Source organism: Hemibagrus wyckioides, linkage group LG09 (genome assembly GCF_019097595.1).
Source record: "Hemibagrus wyckioides isolate EC202008001 linkage group LG09, SWU_Hwy_1.0, whole genome shotgun sequence".
NCBI classification, from domain to species: domain Eukaryota; kingdom Metazoa; phylum Chordata; class Actinopteri; order Siluriformes; family Bagridae; genus Hemibagrus; species Hemibagrus wyckioides.
Genome location: NC_080718.1, coordinates 14,345,843 through 14,370,643, shown reverse-complemented (window position 1 = coordinate 14,370,643; position 24,801 = coordinate 14,345,843). Strand labels below are relative to the sequence as shown.

Below are 24,801 nucleotides of genomic sequence, written 5' to 3'. Positions count from 1 at the left end.
ATGGCTGAACCAGGCTGAAAACACAGACCGGGGTCGTAAACCAGGATGAACAGTAAGGTGGGAATGGAAAAAGTCAGCTTCACAGACTAACAGGAAAGCGTGTTGGAAATGGTAGACATTAACTCGGCATGCGGGGCATTTTTGGGGAAAGGAACTCAACCCTGGGGTGATGGAGACAGGATAGGCAGGGCTGGATTTTTACACAACACAATCCTGGAATAATTGGTGCCCTTTACCTGAACATATCTGAATATTTGCACTATTCTATGCGAGTAGTGTGTTCACTAGACTGAAAATTCCAGTAAGAAGAAGTGCACTTACTGAACCAGGGGGAAAAAAATGCAGTGTGAACTGTTGGACACTTCATGAACTCAACGCTAGCAGCTTCGCTTACAGGGCTGGAAAGGGGATGGGGCTACCAGCCACTGACTCTTAAGGTGAACAAAATTTCAAGCGGGCCAACGACACTCCACTGGACAAGATGACAAGACAAATGTGTGTTCAATGTGAAGTATTTTTCAACATTTTAAAAATTCACAGTATTTTGCTAAAACTCATTCGCCATCGGTTTGGAAACTGCTTATTCTTCTGGTTAGCAAAAAACCATTAGTGCTCTATTTGAGATAAGTGCGTGGTGTCCAGTATGTCATTCGAGACGCAGCTTTATATTCCTCAAGTAAGTGAGAGTACTCTTGCAGGTGTGCGTGCCCACATTTACGCCATGTGATCTAACCTGAAGGACAATAGCGTCCGTAGCAACTGAACTCAACACTATGGGTACACAATAGACAAGACCTGACTGGTTCATAAGACCTAACCCCTCATTTTAACACACACACAGAAAAGGAGTTATACAGGTGCTGGAAATATCAGAGACGGCAAACTAAACTGAAATGTACATAATGAAATGTCGTGATTATTTTTCCCATATAATAAACATTTTATTCAGTATAAAAGATAACAGTGGGTCAATCTACATTGATTTACACTTTAAGCTCTCCCCTGGTCATAAAACCCCTCTGAGCATTTCTTTTACAATGCAGTTAATCTGCATTAATAAACTCTCACAGGTACCTGGGTGTGGTGCGAGTGTGTGCCTCTGATCTAGCAGCGCAAAGATGCTTAATGAGCTCTACTAAGGAAACTGCTAGGTCATACTAAAGGGCTATGACTATCAAACTGCTGTGTTCTGGGTGAGAAACACATTTCCGCACAAAGCCAGAGAGGACACAATCGCTATAAACACCCAGCTATAAAACACCAGCAAAGCTTCCATTAAAAAAAGGGAAACAGCCTCAGACCAGAACGAAAGCTAAATTATATGAGCAGCTGGGAGCATGTAGGACCACATGGTGTGCTGTGGTCAGAGCAGGGTTATTACGGTGTCACGCTTTCACAGTTAGCCCCCAGTGTAGGATTACCTCAATTTTGACTTTTTTTTTTAAAAACACCAATTAAGATGTATTTCTATCATCAATTACTAAATACTTTCTTTTTAACCTAATTAAGTTTCTCATTTCATCCCTTTCTTAGAAAGAAAAACATTTAGTGGTTTTGTTCCTTTTAACATATGGTACAAGGATATGCTTTGATACTTTTGTCATAGAGTTCAAAAGACCTCTAGGGTTCAACTGCACTGACATAGGAATATAATACACACACACACAGATCATACCTGAAAATACTGCATCTCAATAGTGATACAGAATTTTGGGCAAAATATTAGGTCAAAAGCAATTCTGTGTAGTGTATTGGTGCATCCTCATAGCCTATGACATCATTGTAAATCTCTGGCATCCCGGCCTACCCCCAGCTGACAGCTTAATCTGGTCCTGAGATGAACGAGTCCCTCAGGAGGGCTTTGTGTACAGGGGGCTGATGGAAACACCACTCTCTCTGATCACAATGCAAGTTCCTGAGCTGAGGCCCAGGCCTGGCTTTGTCACTGTGCCTATTTATTACTGCGGTCATACATTAAACCTTCCCTACTCCTCTTATACCACACACATGTCAAGCTTTTCACAACCTTCTATTCTTAGTAACCAGAAGCAGAGACAAGCCACAGCTTTTGAACACAGTAACCTGTTCTGTCTGTGTCACAGTGGTGCATTTAGTACTGGTTTGTGTGCTTGTTTATTATTCATATTTTGAACCGATTGCAATTCCACTGTTCATTTGAAATTATTACTGATATCAGTTCATGTTTACTATAATAGAAAACTGTGCATGTATGTAGTTAGTATAGGTTTACAGTCCTTGCAAATACATTCAGCTGCAATTCCTTTACTGACATGATGAATACTCATTTTATCTAAGACAAACAAGCAGAGCTGCAATCAGATCTAATTTTGAGAGCTTAGACACTTACTGCCATGACCAATCACTTAAGAAGGTTTCCTATTCAATAGAAGAGATGCATCATAGCTTTTAATTGATAAATTGCAGGAGCTTAGTGGATAATAGGTTTGCCTCGCACCTCCATGGTTGGGGGTTTGATTCCTGCCTACACCATATGAGCACAGAGTTTGTGCTTCAAGGGTTACTCCAGTTTCCTCCCCCAATCCAAAGATTGTAGGCTGATTAGCATGTCGAAAATGTCCATAGTGTGTGTGTGTGTTTGTACTGTGATGAGTTAGCAAACCGACCAGGGTGTGCCCCACCTTGTGATGGAGTCCACTGGGATAGACTCCAGATTGTATAGGATAAGACGTACCGAAAATGGACGAACGAATATTTCAGATAATGTTGGGATTATTTTGAGTGGACAATTTCACTGAACCACTCTGATCCATAATGCTCTTTTATTCAGAGCCTCCAGTCTAAGACGATCATGCACTACAAAACTCGCATATGGCTTTATCAGACACAAACATCTGCTTTAATCAGACTGAGAGCAAACAATTAGCTAAAAGACCATGTTTCATCATAAAAGGAGAGACAGTATAGTGTTGCATGTCAAGTATCTTAGACAATACGCAAACCCTAAGCTTCTAATTTGCCGGTTTCACTGTTCCAAAAAGGCATCAACAGACTAGTAGGAATGTGCAGCACACAATCCTGAAAAGGTTTCCATTGAGAAACACACAAACATTATGAGCAATTATTTTACTACATCGTAGGGCAATTGTGGGCTATAATTAATCAGTAATTACTTTATTGGCCTATTTGGAAATTGGATGCTCATAAAGGCAGAGCTTTAATTTACTAATATCTAATAATTTACTAGTTAAGTTTCAAGTATTTTCAAGTTAAGTAGCCTTTATCTGTCACATATACATTGCTGCACAGTGAAATTCTTTCTTCGCATATCCCATCCTAGGAGGGTTTGGGGTCAGAGTGCAAGGTCAGCAACGATGCAGCACCCCTGGGGGGGGGGTTTGGGGGCCTTGCTCAAGGGCCCAACATTGGCAGCTTGGTGGTGCTGGGGCTTGAGCCCTGATCTTCTGACCAACAACCCAGAGCCTTAACCACTTGAGCTACCACCACCTATCAGTTTTCTACCGTAAATCTTCAGGATTGGGTGAAAACACAGAAATCCATTATTTCTAAATCAGACCCAAAGCACTTTCGCGTGTGGTCATTAATCAAACAGATCGTTTATCAGTATGTGATAGGTGGCCATGCGACAAGAATGAAAACAGTCAAAGAGGAAATCATGTAGCTTTTCCCCATGTGCTTATCACAGTCATCACCACCATGCGGTGTCGACAGACTGGAAAAAGAATAATGAATGAACAGATCATCAGCGATAATATTTAGCATTAAAGTTTGGAAAGGAGTTATTTAATAAATTCATGTAAAGGACTGGAAGGAACTTATCAAAACTGAGTACTGGAGCATTGCTGGAGAACCAAACCAGCTGCTTAGGGATTAACACTTAGTGCTTGTAAGGTCAGCGTGGCCTTATAGAAACTCTGTCTTAATTTAGTCAATATTCAGCTAAGTCTAATGATCCTGGTATACAATAATATTTTAAGGAAAACAGAAGATTCTGCATATTACACAATACAGCTGTAAAGCTATAGGCAGAAGTGTATAGTTGTATATTATTTTTATCTCCATTATAGATGATGCAGGATTAGGGGAAACACTAACCTCTTATAGTTTGGATCAGAGAATAAGTTTTAGACAGGAAAGTGAAATCATCAGACCCTGAACTGAACAGTTTTTTAGTCATTTTCTTAAGAGCTTGTGCTTTAACCAGACATTCCTGCCAGTTGAGCGCATGAATATATGTGATACTGAACCCTAAACCCTAAGCAAGCTAATTATTGGCACTTGATATGCAAGACCACGAGCAGATTGTGTTTTAGATGGTATCAACTTTCAACTAACAGCTAAGCTTTTTAAAAAAAAAAAAAAAAAAGAAAAAAAAAAAGAAAAAAAAAAAAAAAAAGGAGGCTCAGGTCTCCATCCATCTTTTAAGAAGTATAATCCTTCTAAAAGGTAAAATGTTTAAAGCTACTTAAAAGGTCTCCTGCTTGTTTAGCACAACACTGAGCTGGATTCATGAACTCTGCTATATCACAATGAACGTAAATTAAATATTAGCAGAGAGACAGATGGCAGGCTTTATCCGAGAACATACTGACAGCAAGAAAACAGCCTGACTCGGCAGTTCTACTAGTCAAACCTCTGCACACACGTCCGCACATGCACACGCACACACACGTTAATTATTAACAAGCAAAGATTCATTTCCCAATTCGATAGAGGTGTAAGTGGAACTTAAGGAGTCTACTGGGTTGCGTCATTATTAAAAGCACCGGTTAGGGAAAGGCAGGAACATTAGCGCTCAGGCCTGACATGTAGGATGTTGTGTTTGGCCGAGTTGTTGCACCTGTGTGGCAAAAATCTGTAACCTTTCACCTTCACACAGCATTGTCCACATTTTCTAACTGGTATTTTCAGGAAATCCCTGGCAATTGAGGTAGACGCTATCACATATCACTAATCGGTGCTCACACAGCAAGTACACTAATGGAAAAATGATGTGCTGAGGGAGTTATTTGTGCTTGTGGTACGACTGTCCAATTTCATGAGACTGATGGAAATTTTCGTCAACCACCAGCCACTTTACTGTGAGTTTTTCCTGCCAACTGCTTCAGCACAGAGCTGTGCCATTCCACACGTATGAGTACTGGACTCTGAATAGTCAGATTGATCAGATTCAGATTGCCTTAAGAGGCATTTGATGCGTTGGACAGACAGTATCAATAGTGTCTTCTAGTTAAGCTGTGATCAGTGAACAATGTAGGAAAAGATGCACCATGTTATCTGTTTTAGATGACACTTTTTTTTGTATAAAAACAGCTGACATTAGACAATAGAACCGAGTTACAGGGCATGAAGATCAGATTCCTCTCCACTGAACATTTGACTATATCCAATTTGCAATTCAAATGGAGGCTCGTTCATTCGACTGCACTATTTAACAAACTGATGCAGCTCCTGAGACCCTGAAAATCAATTATTCATGCCTGGAGGTCAGCTGGGAAGATGTCTGATGGTTTTCTAAGCAAGAAGAGGGGGAAAAAAAAAAAGCCTTGATTGTTTTTTTTTTAGAAACGTCAGTCACACAGTTATATCCAGATTGATGATGTTTACACGTCTACATGTTTATATCCAGATAAATGACCCTGTAGCTTCTGTGTGCATATTTTGTGCAAAGAGAGGACAAAAAAAAGGTTAAAAGTTAAACTGTAATGTTGGGTTTAATAAAAATTTGTCGTATTTCAAAGATGTCAAGCACATGCTAACTTTTAAAGTGTAATATAATAAAAATGTATAATCAGCAAAGTCAGTATAGACAAAGCTACCAAAATTTCAGTGGAACCTCGGCATAGGAATTTGATTTGTTCTGGAGGTGAGCTCTTAAGGCAAAATATTTGTATCGCAAAACAAATTTTCCCATTGCAAATAATGTAAATGCAGATAATCTATCCCAGCCACCCAAAAATATGATCAATATTGGCAATACGAAGCGTATGTAAACTGTATAGCTGCTTACAAAGAACTGACCCAAGCCAAGCATTCCATGTCAAGGGTTCTCACAGGAAGTCATGCCACCAATCTTGGGTTAAAAATAGAACAGACCATCCATGGCACCAATCTGTCAACAAAAAAAATGTGCAAAAAACAAACAAAAAAACCAACACACATAGCTTTTGAACGCATGCTGAAGGCAACATTGGTATTGTGGGTTGACTCTTTCAAAACAGCTTTCACTGACTGAAGAAAAATTTGTAAACTCGCTTCGATTGGCTTTCCACTGATGCATACAAGTTTTGAAAGTCTTCTAGATGTACGTGCAACTTAGCCAGCGTTCAGTTTGGTTCGTTCGTATGCCAAACATGCTTCATATTCCGATTTCTTGCAAAATTTCAATTCTTAAGGTGGAAATTCGCAAGGGAGGGCATTCATATGCCGAGTTCCCACTGTATCTACACTAATGGGACAAAAACTCTAACTTTTTTCATTTTCTTACATCTAGTCTTGCATAATCTATCTTGTATCTGTAAATCTTGAATAGTTCAGAAGATATTCACCAAAAATGTATCTGAGGACAGATACATGGTAATTACACACTGGTAATCTGACACAACTGTCATTAAATCAAAGTCTGTTGTGTAACATATGATTATAGCGCTAGCTGCATTCTCCCCAGGCCTTCAGTCGACACACTGCACACTTGAAAATTAATATTAAACTTAGACCCCTGCTGTCCCCCAGAAAATTACTCTAGCGGATTAAACCAAGCAAATCATCACAGCCTCTGTATTTTAGGCATTCAAGTAATTATATAGCTGAAGACAACTCCTTGAGAAAGAGGAAATTTTCACACTTTGGGAGATTTGCCATTTTGTTTGCCCTGTGTGGTTTGATTTGTTAAGTAACATGGAAAAATAAAACAAAACAAAACAAAGCAGACAGTAAAGATTTCTAGACAGACATATGCATTTATTCTCCAGTAAAAACAAACTTCTTATCTGTTCAGAATAAACAACGCTAGTCAGAACTGGTAACGTGAAGCGAGAAAGTGGAGTAAAACAAAATAAGTTTGTTGTGTCTAATCTGCAGCCATGAATGAATCATGAATGTAGAAGTTTTAAGCAGCTGTTGCCTCTGTTCAGTCGTCATGTTAGTCGCCTTCCAGAGTTTTGTAAGAAATAAATTTTCAGGAGTCGCACTTTCAATAAAAAATTGTTGGATGTTGACCATTATGCTGATTAATGTCATAACTCTTTTAAAAAAAAAAATAAAAAAAAAAAAGCAATAGCTAAGCGACTTCAAGCTTTATATCCATCACCTTCTGAAAATTCAGTCAACAAGTTAGAAAGGAAGTACAATTCATTCAGAGCTGATAATTTTGGGGGGTTTTCTTAAACTTTGAACCTATGATTAAAATGACTATTCAATTATTTTAATGTATCTATATCTTTGCATCTTTTGCACCATCCTGCGAAATGTTTTCAGCATTTAGCATCTAGTATCTAATGACCCGAGGCACGCCCTCATGTCTGTCTTACAATGTAAATAATGGTGTCGTCAGCCAGGCAACTTGTTTCATCTCAGTTATACAAAATAATCGTTACTATGCTAAATAGTAAAGTAAGCCAACCCGTGTTGTAGCTCATCAGTGCATCAGTGACAGAACAGTGCGACACCATACAGACCACCACACGTCAAGGTCAAACAAAAACTGATACAAACCTGTTATAGGTCCCTTCAGGGACCTCCAGGTCTAAAAACTAAAATACAGAAAGCCTAGTTGCTGGTTTTAAAAGATTCACACACAATGCTCATACAGTCTAGAGCAAGATGTGCCCCATACAAATAGTGAAAGTGTATAAAGGGCTGATACTGTTGACAATATACCTAATTTCTAAAAATAAGTGAGCAAATTGGGGAGAAAATGAAGATTATACCTGCATAAACCTCTAACAGATGGCAAGGCCCTGTGTTACCCAAACCAGAAGAGTTCTAGTACCATGGTTCAACACCCTTAAGGTGAAAAATGTGTCTACAGTTTCTGGGGTTATCAGAGTCGGGCATTTTGAAAACTAGACTGAATGCAGTTGAAAAGAAAAGAGACGGACATGAGTAGAAAATGAAAGCTAAAACGTAGAAAATAGATGACTGTTGCTTTGGTGATGTATGCTCCATAATTTCAGTATATGTCTGACCACCAAAGTTATACATGTGCTTTTTGAAAACCCCAGTCCAGATTTAGTCCTGCCTTAACTTATAATAACCTCCACTCTCCTGGGAAAGTTTTCCACTAGATTTTAAAGCGTGACTTTTGGGATTTGTGTTTATTCTGCTAAAAAAAAGAGCATTAGTGCGATCAGGCGCTGATGTTAGGCGAGGAGGTCTGGGTCAGTCAGTGTTTCAGTTCATCCCAAAGGTGTTCAGTGGGGCTGAGACTGAGTCAAGGCTCCATGCAGGACACATGAATTCTTCTGCTCCAACTTGGGCACAGCATGTCTTCATGGTGCTCAGTGTGCATGGAGTCATGCTGGAACATGTCTGGCCTCCTTAATTCCAGGGAAGGGAAACTAAAATGCATCGAACAATGGCATTCTATATAAATATAAATGAGTCCCATTCATGGCAACATTTTAAGGAAGACCCACATGTGGGTGTCCCACAAACATTTGGCCATATAGTGTGTGTATAATTAAGGGTTAGCTGTAAAGACAGAGGTTTAGGCATCTGTCCAACACCGATGGCATTTTATGGATCACAGCACTCAGAAGATTCAGAAGGGATATTGTGTGGATGGTATGTTGTGTCTAGTGATACAGAATACATCTTTTTAATCCTCTGCATGTCTTACTGCTTTCAAAATGTTGGCTAAATACCTGTTGCCTTTGTGCTCATGTGCCATCTGACACTGCCATATGTGGAATTTTAAATTCTAACCCCATTAAACCACTGGCCTATTACATGCAGTGTTATTTATCCACTTCAAGGCCACATATGGAAAGAACAAAGAAGTCAAAGCTTGTAAAAAAAAAAAGGAGAATAAAAAAAAAAAAAAAAAAAAGGTGTAAAGTGACAGCGAATGTCTTCACAAAAAGGTGGTCACTGGAGCACAGGCTAATTAGGGCTTTCATGCTACCATGACCCACATCACAGCAGAGCCTGAGGCGGTTTCACTGGCCATTGAAACATTCCAGTCCAATCAATATTCACACCACCAGGCTCACGCTATAAAGTTGGTTATGGAGGTTGATGAAATACTGTCTGTGTATGTGAGTGTCAGTTTCATAATAATTGTGACCTCGTTCTCTCACAGACACTGTTCTATATTTCCATCAGCTTGCTGAGGTGGCAGCGTGCAGGTCATTACAGCTCATTAGAGTAACGATCCTTTACACGCTGACACCAGACAGGAAGGCAGATCCTGCTGTCAATATCGGAACCACTAGACACCACAATTAAAAGGTTTCAGGTACTGGAAAAGTTTAACAGCTACAAAAATGTTCTGAGAGAAAGGGAAAAGACAATTCAAAGGAAGACAAATGCAGAAACAGCTGCTTTGGGTTCTGTTCGCAACTTCATTTGAAGCAGTTGATACTGTACAATCTCAGTCCAGGTGACTCACTGTCTTTCTGAAAAACTTGCAACACAAAAACCATGGAGCTAATTCAAGGTAAAGCAATGCACCACCACTAACCAACATAAAGACCATAAACGTCATGTTGAAGCAACGTGAACAAACAAGGACACAAAGAGGCCAGGTGACACTGAACATGGAGTAGGCTACTACTTCCTGTCACATGGGCTTCTCTGGAGACGATACTGCTTTTCGGCACTCCCTTTTAAAAGCACCGTAAAGAGAAAAGGCAATAAACTGAGTTGAATTGTTTAAGGTCGTGTTGAGGTTCTAAACATCATTTTCACATGGGAAGAATTTCTGCGGGCCTCTTCCTGCACAAATGGACAGGTCTTAGAAATGTTTAAACCATGAAGGATTTCAAAACAACGCAAGAAGGAGGGGTTATGTGACACCATTTGGATGTGGGCCATTGGAGTTTTGTGGCTACTATAGTAGCATGAAGTAAACACACAGGACGTACACGTTAAGCTCAGGCAGACCAAACAAATCCCACACACCCTTAAACTCTGAGTGAGTGTGTGCTGTGGGTGGATCCACACTAACTTTCGCTGCCCAGAGAAGAGGAGAAAAAGAAAGCAAAAAAAGAGAAGGAGACATTCCAGAGTCCATGGCAACCCTTTTACCCAAAGAGCTGACACTCTCGCACTTCCCTCTCTCCCCCAAATGTAGTCTATTATACTCCACCTCCATAACGGAGGCACGAAGACAAGCTCAAACGATTCTATGGCAGACTGCTAGGCTGTATGTGCACGCCCACATCGAGGTCTCTGAGGTTTACCGTATCAGCATACAATACAACAGAGAGTGGTGCTGAGTCACCTGAGCTCTTTGGAGCCTCTCTAAGCTTTAGGGTTTGACATGCTGCTTTAATCATTTACTTTTAAAAGATCCATTGATCTTCAGCCAGGGCTTCAAACATGACGGATCGGCTGTACACATCCTGCTAGGAAACAAACGTCAGTGAAACCACACTAAAGCCTGCAAATGCTCCATTCTCCCTCAGTAACAAGTGCTGGCCCATGCACCAAAGGAAGAGCAGTTCGGTCCTGTCTTGTAGACTTGATTGCGTGATTTTCATTTTTAAATATTCTACAAAACAACTTAATCATAGATTTATACAGTAAAAAAGGCAAAAAAAACCCAAAACATTATTTTTTATGTATTATTATTAATATCTTAGATCAACAATGAACCAATTATTGATAAACTGACGTTAAAAAAAATAAATTCAAGAAGAATGATAGTATTTTCCTTCATTACCAAGCCTGATTTGAGTAAATCAGTGTCTAAACTAACACAGACACACTGCCAGAATGCCAGAGTGTTGAACAAACAGGGTGCTCTTAGTGAGAGACTGTTAACCATGCTGCAATTACAAGACGTGTTACGATGCTCAAACATCTGAAGAAACAGTTGAAGGCCCAAAGAACTGCCATAAAGCAAACTAAGCTAAGTACTACATGCATTAAGCAGATGTACACCAAACCAGTGACATCATCTTGTTATAAGGGATGAGGGATTATATATTTATAATATAAATATATAAACACACATTCACTGAGCACTTTATTAGGAACACCTGTTCAGCTGCTTATTTGTGCAGTTATCTAAAATCTGCCAGTCATGTGGCAGAAGCACAATACATCAAATCATGCAGGTGATGAGGCATGTACTTCAGGAGCTTCAGGTAATGTTCAACCATGTGTTCAACCATCAGAATGGTGAAAATATGTGATCTCAGTGAATTCACCCATGGCTTGTTGGTGCCAGATGGGCTGGTTTGAGTATTTCTACAACGGCTGATTTTCACTTACAACAGTCTCTAGAGATTAACGAATGGTGCAATAAAGAAAAAAAATCCAGTAAGCAGCAGTTCTGTTGATGGAAACGCCATTCAGATTAGAGCGGTCAATAGAAAATGGCCAGACTGGTTGGCACTACAGTAACTCTGACAAATCACACTGTAAAACTGTGGTGAACAGAAAAGCATCTCAGAATGCAAAAAACACATCAAACCATGACACAGATAGGCTACAACTGCAGAAAACCACATTGGGTTCCACTTCTGCTTCCACTCCAACAGACATCTATGGCTGCAGTGAGTACAGACTCAGGACAGGTGAAGACTAGATAAACGTAGCCTGGTCTGATGAATGGATTTATGCCGAGTTTCACAAATGATAGGGTCAGAATTTGGCAGCAACAGCATGTATCCGTGAACCCAGCTTGCCTTGAGTCAACATTCTAGGCTGTTGAAGGTGGTGTGATGGTGTATGGAATGTTTTCCTGGCACACTTTGGACCAAACAATGATCACTAGAATACCACATACTGAATATTGTTGCTGTTCATGTGCATCCCTTCATGACCACTATCTTCTAATATTCTTCCCAGTCACCGGATCTGAATCCAGTAGAAGATCTTTGGGATGTGGTAAACCGGGAGAGTCACGGTATGTAAGTACACGTGCAGGAACTGTGATGCAGTCATGTGAATTTTCTAACATCTTGTGGAATCAATGCCATGAAGAATTGAAGCTGTTTTGACAGGAAAGTGACCTTATCCAGTATTAGTTTAATGTTCGTAATAAAGTGTCCAGTGAGTATGTGTCAATTTACACAGGAAATAATCAGCAAAGCACTAAGCTTTCAGCTGTGGCCTGGTTTCATTCAGACGCTCAGCATGGGGCCCCTGGAGGCTGGCATCTCTCATATAGCAGTGTTGAGTGGAGTCGGTTTACAGTGCACACCGGCTCACACGCAGACTGTAGACAATAGGCAGGGAGGATCCAGCGTGACACCCCTCCCCCCTCCGAGACTTACTGTCCTTACTGCCTGCTACTCCGTCTCTCAGGGGCATACTTTCTGCTAGCTGAGCAGGGGGTCATGTGGGAGCTAATCTCATTTTTGAGGGTGGAGAATTAAATGGCAGAAAGCAAATAGATCGTCACTCTGTATGAACAGCAGTGTATGAAGTGGGCCTCTGTCCTAGAGAAAAGGTCTTAAAAAGATTAAATTAAAAAAGAAACTTGGTAAAATTACGCTGGACAGAAAGCCAGACTAAATAAACATACGATATTTGAAGAAATCTAAAAATTTCATAATCTTTAGTAGAAAAAATGCGACTTACAGAAATGGTTGTGAGCTGTACCAGTAAACAATTCTCAAACCGCATTAAGAGTTTTAAATAGATTCATCCTAAACAAATGCCAGTGATACTATTAATGTGTCACAGAGTACACAAGGTGAAAGAGGAAACGTGTGTTTGCTAACATGCTAAAAACACATTGCTTAGTCAGTACACTAACACTGGCTGTTTTGTGCTTTATCCTGAAAGCATTCATATCTCTAACCTGAACACTTGCTGTTGCAGTCTCACTACAGGCTAACCAGTTCTGTGAGATTATATATACATATATATGTATAATATAATATACATATATATGTATATTATATATATATATATATATAAAAAACAAACAAAAAAAACAACCCACTAAGCTACGTTAGCTGGCTAATCAACACCGAAGGAGCAAAGAACTGTCAGTTAGGATCAGTTAGGGCTGAGTCAGACTGTGATGCCCATTATCTGAATCTACTGAAATAAAGACGATGATCAAGATCATGAAGAAGATGAAAATAATCATGAAGACGACAATGATATAGCAGAAAAAGAAAATGAATATGATGATGATGAAGACAAAGAAGATAGACAAAGAATATGAAGCAGAAAAAGAAGATGAAGATGGTAGGTGGCTCAAAGACAGGTTATAAGGGAAAGTCTTCTATTACAATACAAAAGTGTTAGGTCATACAGTAAACCCGGGGTCAGTCTCAGACCTATACTTCTTTCAGATATGCAGGTTTGAAATTTCACACCATTTCAGACCTGACCCTTCTGACTGTAAATTACAATAACAGGATTCCCAGGATGACTCCTCTGGATGTAATGCTTTTTTATTTTCAAAACACTTAACTGAAGGTGTAAGAAGCCCTGCATTTCTAATATTCCTGCTAGCCTTGTGAGAAATGCAGAGTAGGGTATTTCTCATGTAACTGAACAGGACACAGAAATGGGTTGTTTGACATTACAAAGGACCAAAGTTTACTTGTCACAAACTATTCAAACAAAACACTTGCATAACTTATTTCTATTAAAAAAAATCTACACCGTAACAGAGATTATGGCTACGCTAACTTCGGCGGAGCTCTTTGCAGGTCTTATATAGACCATGATCCTGGAGGAATGCTGTTTCATTTCACTATGTAATGTGTCAGCTATATACACACACACCAATCAGGCATAACATTATGACCACCTGCCTGACATATCATGCACTGTGTATCCTGACCCCTTTCTCTCAGATCCAGCATTAACGTCTTCAGCAATTTGAGCAACTTGAGAATTGTTGGATCGGATCACACGGGCCAGCCTTCGCAGCCCCACGTGCATCAAAGAGCCTTGGCTGCCCATGACCCTGTTGCCGGTTCACCACTGTTCCTTCCTTGGACCACTTTTGATAGATAGTGACCACTGCAGACCGGGAACACCCCACAAGAGCTGCAGTTTTGGAGATGCTCTGATCCAGTCATCTAGCCATCTCAATTTGGCCCTTGTCAAACTCGCTTAAATCCTTAAACTTGCCCATTTTTCCAGCTTCTAACACATCAACTTTGCAGAATATTAGGACCTTGCTTCTTAATATATCCCACCCAATAACAGGTGCCATGATGTGGAGATAATCAGTGTGATTCACTTCACCACTCACTGCTCATAATGTTATGGCTGATGGGTGTATGTTTGAAATGACAATTATAGCTACTTGACTTTCTCCTAAGAATGAGAATGTGTAGTTTTTCCCCAGCCACATCTTTAAAGCTGCAATAAAACAAATATCTAGGAACAAATGAGATTATCCAGCTTATGCTATGACTCCTAACTAATTACATACAAGCTCATTTCCTCTCAGCTAACCTCCGGGGTGCAGGACTAACACTGCTTTCTAAGACTACTGGTTCATACACCTCCTTTATGTAATGACCTGAAATATATTTCCACAGATTGGCTCTCAATGCAGCAAGGCTTGTTTTTAAGTGAACTTATTAAGAGAAGACAACAGAAAGAGTGGAACAAGCTGAACGCTTTATTGTGCTGGACGGATCTTATGTTTTGAGTGTACATAAGTCTTCTTCTTCAAAAAAAAGACTTTTGGGCTTGTTTTTATTCCTTCTTTTCAAATGACTGAAAAAAAAATACTGCAATTTTACAAAGCTCTGGCATAATGCAACACTTCCCAAATTAAAAAAAAAAAATCCATATACTGATGCATAACAATTTGACAGGCGCTTGCAGCAGATGACATATCGAGCAGAAGTTGCTTGTTTTTTACTTAACTGGATTAAGGATAAATCTCCATCAATATGCATGTTGGTTTCAGAAGAATTCAAAACACATCCATTTGAAAGAATTAGTGCTGCACTAAAAAGGGGAAAAGGTAGATCCTTTTAAAACATTATTACTTATTGGTCTCCTTTTTATGCAACATTATAAAATTCAACTAAAAAAAAAAAATTTACAGCTTGGTCAAACGGATATTATTTAGAAATTTGTGGTTCCGTCTCATGCGCTATTCCACTGCATTTTTTTAATAAAAATTAATTTTTCTATTTGATTTTTTTTCCATAATGAATTTCATTTAAACTGGTCTATTCTAAATGTTTTTATTTGTGTTCCATTGCAGGTACTGTCAGAAACCGATAAACATTTCACTTTTAAAAAAAGAAAATAAATCTCACTAAGACTCAACATGAATTTTCTGCTAAAGTTATTAGTACTTGATCAGATCGACTTCCTGTTTGACTGGCACGTACATGTAGGTGCTGATGCTCAGCCGTCTCAATACTTCACTGAGCTGAAGAGCTGGAGCAGAATGTAGTACAGATGAAGGAGATTGTTTAATTCATTGTGTAACTGATTAGAAGATGGTATAGTGTGCAGACAAAAGAGAAGTGTTCACGCTCTCCTCATATCACTAAGCTCGTGGACTTGCTTGAGTCATGAATGAGTAATGCGTGTCATTCATGTCTGAGGAGAAACTCATGCTTCACTGGATATTTGTGAGTTAACTTCACACTAATCATTTCAAGATCACTGAAAATAAACTGCTCACAAGTGCACTGGTGACATGGATTGTACAGTCCTATTTGTGATGGCTTGTATTGATATTCAGAAGCCATTACAATGTAAACAATATACAATATTCATGATACACATACGTATTGTTATTTTTGCTCCACAGTATACTACACTTCTTATACAGAAGTGAAAAAAACTGTCAATTCTTTTCTATTTACTTAAATAAAAAAACAGACCTTTTTTTTCCTTTTCTAAACAATTCTTCATTTAAAAAAACAAGGAGAAAAAAAGAAAAGAAAAAAATATTGATTAGCCATAACATTTACTCACATCAGTGCTAAATTAAAAAAAAAGAATAAAGAAATCTACAGAATAATCATCTTGAAGCAATATTTATTGAAGATCTCTTAATATTGTATAAATGTCAGATATATAGAACAGTATTTATGAATTTATTTAAAAAAATAATAATAATAATAATAATAATAATAATAATAATAATAATAATAAACCCCCCCCCAAGTGCTTAGTTTCCTATTACAGTCTAAAAAAAGGTTTTCTAGAGTGCTTAATTGCCTCCTTTAGTTTAATGTAACCTCTTTTCCCAAACAAGCCCAGAAAACTTTGTTCTGAGCAAATAATAACCACTATTTTCTTTAATCGCATCTTTTACATTTAAACTGAACACTCAAAAAGCTGGAACAGAATATATCTGCTGAGAGTGGAGCGCTAAAACACAACCAGAGAAACTGACTCTAATCTAAAATGATAGCTAATATATTACTATAGAAGTTAAGCATTTCCGCTGACAACTTTCTGGATTTCCTTAAAACAACAAGGAGACCTAGGAGCAATTTCTCAAACTACACCAACCATTCCCTGTCCATGGAGGAGCAATTAACACAAGCTAAAAACAACACATCTGTTCCTGATCAGGAGAGTGCTGACCCGGAGATGTTGCTGCTTTGAAGCTGCTCCTCACCCACATTTCAAGAACCACACTGGACGTGTTTCATGCTCTGTAGGCCGCTGTTTAGACTGCTGTCATGACAGTGGGGTCTGATCGTGGGGTTTTTACAGACATGGTGTCTTTCTATTTCATGTTCAGTGAAATAGTAATGAGGGTTATTTTTTGCTCATAGCCACACTGATTGCTTCAGGCATACAGGCTACATAGAGAAGTGCTGTGTTTGGACAGGTTTAAGTGATTGCTAGAGGGTGTATTTACCACAGGTTAAGCATGCCTCCAAATTACCATACACACACGCGCACACAGAGCTCTGTTACTTATTATGAAGGCCCACACAGCAGGCCCAAGACAGAACATCAGCCTGCATTTCTTTTCTACTAGTTTACCTCCTTATTCTCTGTTTACACCTATAACTACAAAGAACTCTTATTTTCAATCAGAGCTGCCAATATCTGGGGAGACACGACCGTTGGCAACCAGATGTGGGCGTGTCCAACGTCAGGAGATAGTTAAGAAAAGTTTAACTTTATGTAAATATGGAGCTACTTGGTGCAGGAGTGAGATGGGGGTGGTGGTAGCTCAAGTGGTTAAGGTTCTGGGTTGTTGACCAGGGTTCAAGCCCCAGCACTGCCAAGCTGCCACTGTTGGGCCCTTCAGCAAGGCCCTCAACCCCTCCTGCACCAGGGGTGCTGTATCATGGCTGACCCTGCGGTCTCACCCAACCCTCCAAGGATGGGATATGTGAAGAAAGAATTTCATTGTGCTGTAATGTATATGTGACAAAGTCTACTTTAGTAGAGCACACATGCACAGTGGCAAAGAGCACACACTGCTTCTCTTTCATCGCTTATGATATGATGCAGATAAACACCGATTAGTTTTATACATAAACGTCAAATCTACGTCCAGAATGTTTCATTTCAGCGGCAAGGAAACTGACATGGAATGCTAGTCGCACCACCCACTGATAACGCTCATCACTATGGCAACCAGTAGCAGGAATGCCTAGTGACCACTTCAGAGCACAGCGACTGGTGACTTGCGGAGGAAAAAGATAAAATCATTGTATATGTGAATGCAGCATCACTTTACCTGCGAGTCCCTCTCATAGATAATGTTTCATATTGAATAAGAGGAAGCAAAAGCTTGCTTTAGCAACAGAAAGGAAATTCAGACCATTTGCAATGTGTTATCTGAATAACGTGTACAGTCATCATTAGCAATATCATCTGTTATTTGGTTTCTGATCAGTGTTGGTCTAGTTTTGACTTTCACCGCTACAGCTTTTGGCAGAAGTGCTTTGCATTTTCCATTAAAAACATATCTTCATGGCTACTGTATATAGGTCAGGACTTAGCACGCTAAAACCCTGTAGAGAGGAGGATTTTTTTTTTAAAAGCAGAATTGTGTCAGGCTACAGTTGAGCTTCAAAACCTGTGCTTTGGCTAAGGTTAGGACAGGCTTCTAAAACCCTGACTAAAGGTGTAGAACAGACATCTAACCTTATATATGCTTCTGAGGAGGCCTGGTTTAGGAGGAGAGAACAGTGTGTGTTACTGATTCTCTTTAACACCACAGTCAGCACTATCTTATAAGAAAAATTGTGAGATGAAATCTAAGGCAGTGAGACAGAATGAGTGTCTTTATTAAACTACATTTTTAATGTAATTAAATAACTGCAAGATTTGAATAAAGTGTCATGCTTTTTATTCGATATTGTTACGTCTATCAGCAGGTGTGTAGGTAACTGTAGAAAAGAGAAAGAAAAGAAAACCTTCGGATTTAGGAAACACCCATTTAAACACTCCCTAGAATCAAGCAAAACACTGCATGGACATCATATCCACCCATATAACCACAAAATTATAGATACGTCCTGCAAAAGTGTTGTGTAAAGCCACACACCAGGATGCAGGATGAAAGTGGAGGATTTGTGCTAACGATAGTCTTTCTTCTGAACCCTCTCCCTTTCCCCTCACTCTAATTCCTATCATTAAAGATCATTAGAAGCCTAGTGAAATTTTCAGAGACCACCCTAACTGCCCTCTACCTTCCAGAGATCAGCCAGTAAACAAATCAGACAGATGGAGTAATGTTGTACTTGCATACTATTAAGACATATACAGGGTAAAAACAATTAGATTTTTTTTCTGCACACCAGCTGCCACATGACAACCTTGAACCAAGTAGTAATCTGAACATCTGAGATGCACTTTAAATAAGTCTATAGATAGTAAGCAGGAAATCCTCTGCTGCCATGCATGAGCCTCACACCTCTGTCTTACCTGGTAGTAGTTTCTGATGTGTCTGATCACAGTGCTGAGGTTCTGGATTCTGAGGTTAACGTCACTGTTTACTTGTTTATTCACCCGGTGGTTTGTAGGATTTGGGTCTCTGTTGGAAAAATAGAGTGGACCAAACAACATCTTAGAACAATTCAGAAAAAAACTATTGTGTAACTAAAACATGCTAACAGATAAGCAAAGATGCAAATACTGGAACTTCCCCATCCCCCCAAAACACACACACACACACACACACAGCTTCAATGTTTCATTTAACCTCAAGCTTTGTGTTAAAAAGTAAAACAATAAACTACACATATGCACAATTAAAATAAACAGAGATGTTGAGTGACTTTCACAACACAACATGACTCACTAACAGAAGAATGGGAAACAAAGCACTGCATGCTTCTGACATGACTCCCTCATTGAGAGTGAAGGGTTGTGCTTTTAACTAGCCAAATTGGGCTAGAAGAGAGGGAAGGACAAAAAAAAAAAAAAAAAGGCACTCACTTTTCCAATTCCTGAAGTTTCAGGTATACACTTACCACTCACTGGACACTTTATTAGGAACACTACACTAATACGGAGTATTACTCTTAAAAAAAAAAAAAAAAAAAGCTTCAAATCTTCATGGCATGGAGTCCTTTAAGATTCTGGACCAAGCTGACATGACTGCAACCTGCAATTCCTGCAGATATGTCTGCTGCACTTTCATGTTATGCATCTGCTGTTCTACCACATCCCACAGGTCTACTAAAATCAAACGCAGAAATTGAAAGCTACTGAAGAACTCTAAACTGTAAATATAAACACTTATATAAATATAAACCGAGATCACAATTTCCCCCATTCTGATGGACAATGTGAAGCTGAATCTGCTTGATTTTATGCACTGCACTGATGCTGTCACATGACTGGCTGATTAGATACGCCAGTACGTGAATGAGTAGATGCACTGGTATTCCTAATAAAATGCTCAGTGAGTGTATCTGTGCAGTTGTTCAGTTCAGTTAGAGTGAAAATTACGCAGAGACCTGGCAACCCTGCAAACTAACTAACTAACTACATGCTTGTCCAAAGAGCTAAATCTTTAACTAAGTGTGTTAAATTTTGTTACTAATGAACAGCTTTTGTTTCATTAGATGCTGCTAGTAGTCTGAATAGATCACACACAGTCAGCTGTTTTACTTTTTGTAATGTTTGTCTAAACTAAAAATGGAAATCTATTGCGCATTTTCATGCAATGACGAAAAGTTTGAATCCGTACCGCAGAGACACTACCATATCATTCAGTGAATCATCACACGCCTTTAAACACAGTCTGTATTCGGGTGTGTGAGTGAGAGTGAACAAAGTTGGAGTTATCTGACCAGCACTCCGGCTCTGGCACACACGAGTGGCACTCCCACACAAACCTTATTTGTCCCAGCCTCATTTACATTGGCTTTGTGAGAAGAGCACGCAAATTCTGCCAGTCTGGCTCACCAGTTCTGCTTGCTTGTTTGTGGGGTGGGTTAGTTTAAAGCTATGACCGTTTTTCAACCTTGCTCTTCCTTTAAATGCTTTGTCCAGTGTTTAGGTCAGGACAACTGCTGAGAGACAGACCTTAAGAGACAGTTAAAGGAAATGAATTAAGAATAACAAAAGCTTGTTATAAACACATCAAGACATAATGACACAAAGGTTTCTAGGGATAGAGAGAGAGAGAGAGAGAGACAGAGAGAGACACAGAGAAAGACAGACAGAAAGAGACAGAGAAACAGATATAGATATATTATATATATATATATTTATATATATATATATATATACATATATATATATATATATATATATATATATATATATATATATATATAAAAATATAAATATAAAAGAGAGAGAGAGAGAGAGAGAGAGACACCAAGAGAAAGAAAAAAAAGAGAGAGAGAGACAGATGTAAATACAAACTAATAAGCAGTGTTTTAATACACACAGAATAAGAAGGAAAATCTCTTGGCAAAGAACAAGAGAGAAAGAGAGGCTAATGTAACGCTGCACTGCTAATGTGTTCACATTTCACTGGCAATGACTAAGCCTGGAATGAAAACATTCAAATAAAACAGAAATAAGCATCTACAAACACTAAATCTGCCATCAATTAGAACCAACAACATGGTGAACAATCAGAAAAACTAGATGAGAAAATAAATTGGTTTCATTATTTGAACCGTTTTTCAGACAAAACAACTGAAACTTTCATTGTGGTTGGTTTCCAAACACACAAGGATTCAACCGGTCTGTCTAGTGCATCTCATTAATACAGCAAGAAGCAAGACTCGTGCATGATTTATACAACACATGGCACAATATCTTGAATGGGGCAGTCAGCGTGGAGACCCAAGCACACGTCATGCCCTGATCTGAACTGCCCCAGTGACAACAAACCCCCTATTATGAGCAAAATATTTTCTTTGTCTGAGGAGCAATGGTCATATTCATTAATAACCGAAAGGACTGGGCAAGCTTAATGGACAGAGGGTAAAAGGAGATGGGAGGGAGGGGGCAGGGTCATGCAGGGACGCTTCAGTTAGCACAGCTGGGAAAAGCACAAAGACACAAACACTGAGTGAGGGCAGAGCAACACTGAAGAGAGAGCAGCAAACTCACAACATGCAGAACGAATACCAGCTACACGACTGAAACCATGTTCCTTATGTACATTAATTTGGATGACTATAAAGAGGTGTTTGACATGAAAATCCTTGAGTGTACTTTGAACTGTGTTCAGTTTAAGAGGTGCTTCAATTTACTGAAATTATTCTTAGCTGTCTACAGAATTGCACCACGTTGTCCTTGTGCCAAAAACTCCCTTTCTGGAATACCAGACATTCAAGAGACAGGAGTGTGAAGTGTGGTTTTACATTTCAACACCACTGCAGTATAATACAGGAGGCATCATAACCTAGCAAAGCCTCAGAGGCTCTTCTGCAGCAGGAATTCATCATCATCAAAAATGTAATGCTCTCCGAACAGGAAGCAAGAAAGTCACCTGCAATCCTCTGAGGTTACAGCAGAACAGACTGAAACTACCAACGTGTCATTTTCAGTTAAAAAGGCGGCAAACATCCTTCAGCATCATTCCTTAACCGATTTTATTAAAGCAGCTCACTGTCACTAGACGGTGTTGTAATTACACACTGATTGTGAGTAATGAAGCATAGAGGCAGAAATCGTGTCAGTACCCAGTCTGATCAGACAGCAGAGATAGGATGTGGTTTCAAGCCGCATGACAGCTGCAAGATTCAACTACACAAACACGAACACATTTATATGTACTGCAGTTAGGGCTCACTCACATGTGGGTCATGATCTTATGAAGGAAGACCCCGTCCACTAACTCCATGAACATAGAGAGCTTGTCTTCGGCGTTGGAAGCCAGCGGCCCAAAGGTCTTCACCTGTAGAGAGAACAGAACTTAACTACAGCTACAGCAGCAGAGTGAAAGCATAAGAGCAAATATGATATGCTCTACTGCTGTCGATCAACTCCACCAAACAGAGCAGCACTTTCATTCTTTATTTATTTACTTATTTTTGACTGAGGCCTTGTGTAAACTAGTTTGCTGTTATGTGAGACATAATGGCGGGAGACTGAAAAGAGAAAGCAGTAGGAGAGGCAGCCAAACAGGATGCAGTGCCACGATGTAAGGGTCGTGGGAAGTTCCGGCAGGTTATAGCAGATGCTTTCATCAAGTGTGACCACCTCCCATTAACACACAGACACCATGCTCTACATGCAACAGCTCAGTTTTGCGTAACATTAGGACTGGGGTTTTCTTCAGGGTAGCAAAGACTTTCACTTTCAGTACTCTTAGGTACTAAAAGTACCTTTTCTCATCACTTGGGTGGTACTTCTTATATTTTGTCCATTTAATGTGCACATTTCACCTTGAAATCTGGGTATGGTGTAATTTAAAAAAAAAACAAAAAAAAATTCAATTTTCTTTTTAGAGTTAAACCTTTCGAGGTAAAAGAAACATACCAAACGTGCACTACAGACAGTACATGCATCTTTCGAGCAGAAATATACATACTAAATATAACAACTAAAGACCAGTAACAAGAAATGGTCCAGTTTAGTATGCTTCCCCTCCTCCCCCCACCCCCCAAGAGTGTGTTACAAGACCAGGCTGCTGTAGGATTCAACATAGAAGCTTTAAGCCTCCTCCATAGGCACAAACAAAATACCCAGCACTGTTGTTAACAAAAAGTTTTTTTTTTTTTTTTAGGTGAATTATACACATTGTAAAAGAATCCAAAAGCAGTGTACCTGTAACAATTAAAGATAAAATAAAATCACACACGTGATATTTCATTAATACTGTATGGGATCACAAGGAAAGAAAACCTGTGAAGGTGAATTTTCTGCGCTCGCGCACAGATCACAAATAACCTGTGATCACGTGTGAAAATAAAATAATCCTTGTTTGAAAATCTCCTGTAATGTTACAAATAACTAACGGTGTTAGGGGGGGAAAAACACAAAAACTTGCAGCACAATTCGTGAAAAATAACATGGGTCTACAAAGCATGTGCAAATTTGATGTTCAACTGATTTTTCTGGATGGGTAACAGTGTAAAAAAATTGCAAGAATGCAAAAAGAAAAGGTTTTATATGAAAATATAAATAAGAGCTAAAATGAGCCATTTAGTTCATCAGGCAGAGGTTTATTGGTCATGGTGTCTGTTGTTGCATTACCTACCTGCAGTAACACTAAAACGCAGTGCAATACAAAGGTCTATATTCAAAATAACACACCCAGCAGCAGGTGCCGTGTCTTCCTTCATCATCCACCCTCTTTCTTTACTTACCCAAACCACCAGCGGGGACTCCATAAAGTTGGCCATCAGCTCAGACACAGTTACATCCATTTTGAGAAACAGCAATAACTTCCAAAAACAAACAAACAAAAAAACGTTTGTACAAGTCAGTTCACTCCAACATGTCCTAAACACCACGCCGATCCCCAGTGCACGATATTACCGTGATGCGCAAAGTGAAACCGAACTTAAACACGAGAACCATTTTTCTCCTTCACGTGCCAAGATGCTTCCTCCACCCCCCCCCAAAAAATCGTGTAGAAATAAAACACCACGGTACTTTCCAGGAACTGTTGGATGCGGCTTGATAAACATTCACGGCACCATTTCCTCCTGAGACATGATCAATAAGCGAGGGTCCCGAACAAAGTGAAGCGTACTATAGTACACAGCCGAGCAGATCATAAAAACTTCTTTAAAAAAGCCAGAAAGAAAAGAAATCGTATGCCTATACGTCCTGATACACAATCCAAACGCGGAAACTAACATTAAAGGGGGAGAAAAAAAGTTGTGGCCTGCAATGCTGTAAACGAATAAAGTTCACCTCCTGCCCACACGCTTCACTTGCGTTACTTTGTTGCCGAGCATTCAACCTGTGCTAAGCATGAATAGTGAGGCACAATGACACCCCAAAGAGCCAATCATAAATAAGTCACCGCCTCCGAATTGAGAGACATAACCAATGAATGGCAAAGGAAGGCGGGATTAATTCCAAAATGACGTAACTAACAGGCTAAATGGTGTGGCAGGTTACTCAATTGCCTTTAGCTCAATAGCACCCTCTGCTAGCCTCTGCTATGTCTCACAGCTGAATAAAATGAATTAAACCATGAAGTAAACTTTACCTGCATGGAGCAATCCATACACCTTGTGAAATGAAACCTACACTCTCAGAGAAAAGAGAGTAATAAGTGGTACCATT

General features: G+C 39.4%; 1 protein-coding gene across 4 annotated transcripts in view; it reads right to left on the bottom strand.

Moving 5' to 3' along the window:
- The window catches only part of ccdc88c (coiled-coil domain containing 88C), a 51,209-nt gene extending 26,738 nt beyond the window's left edge, over positions 1 to 24,471 (bottom strand). For 2 of the 4 annotated variants that reach the window (XM_058399195.1, XM_058399196.1), the window contains exons 1-3: positions 23,871 to 24,470; positions 22,356 to 22,456; positions 19,015 to 19,123 (exon numbers count right to left, since the gene is read on the bottom strand). In XM_058399195.1, coding sequence (XP_058255178.1) covers positions 19,015 to 19,123; positions 22,356 to 22,456; positions 23,871 to 23,930 — 270 coding nt within the window. In that variant the 5' untranslated portion in view covers positions 23,931 to 24,470. Of the gene's footprint in view, positions 1 to 6,021; positions 6,079 to 19,014; positions 19,124 to 22,355; positions 22,457 to 23,870 lie in introns of those variants that run through there. The other 2 variants (XM_058399198.1, XM_058399197.1) reach the window with 2 other exon arrangements.
- Positions 24,472 to 24,801: the final 330 nt, after the last annotated feature.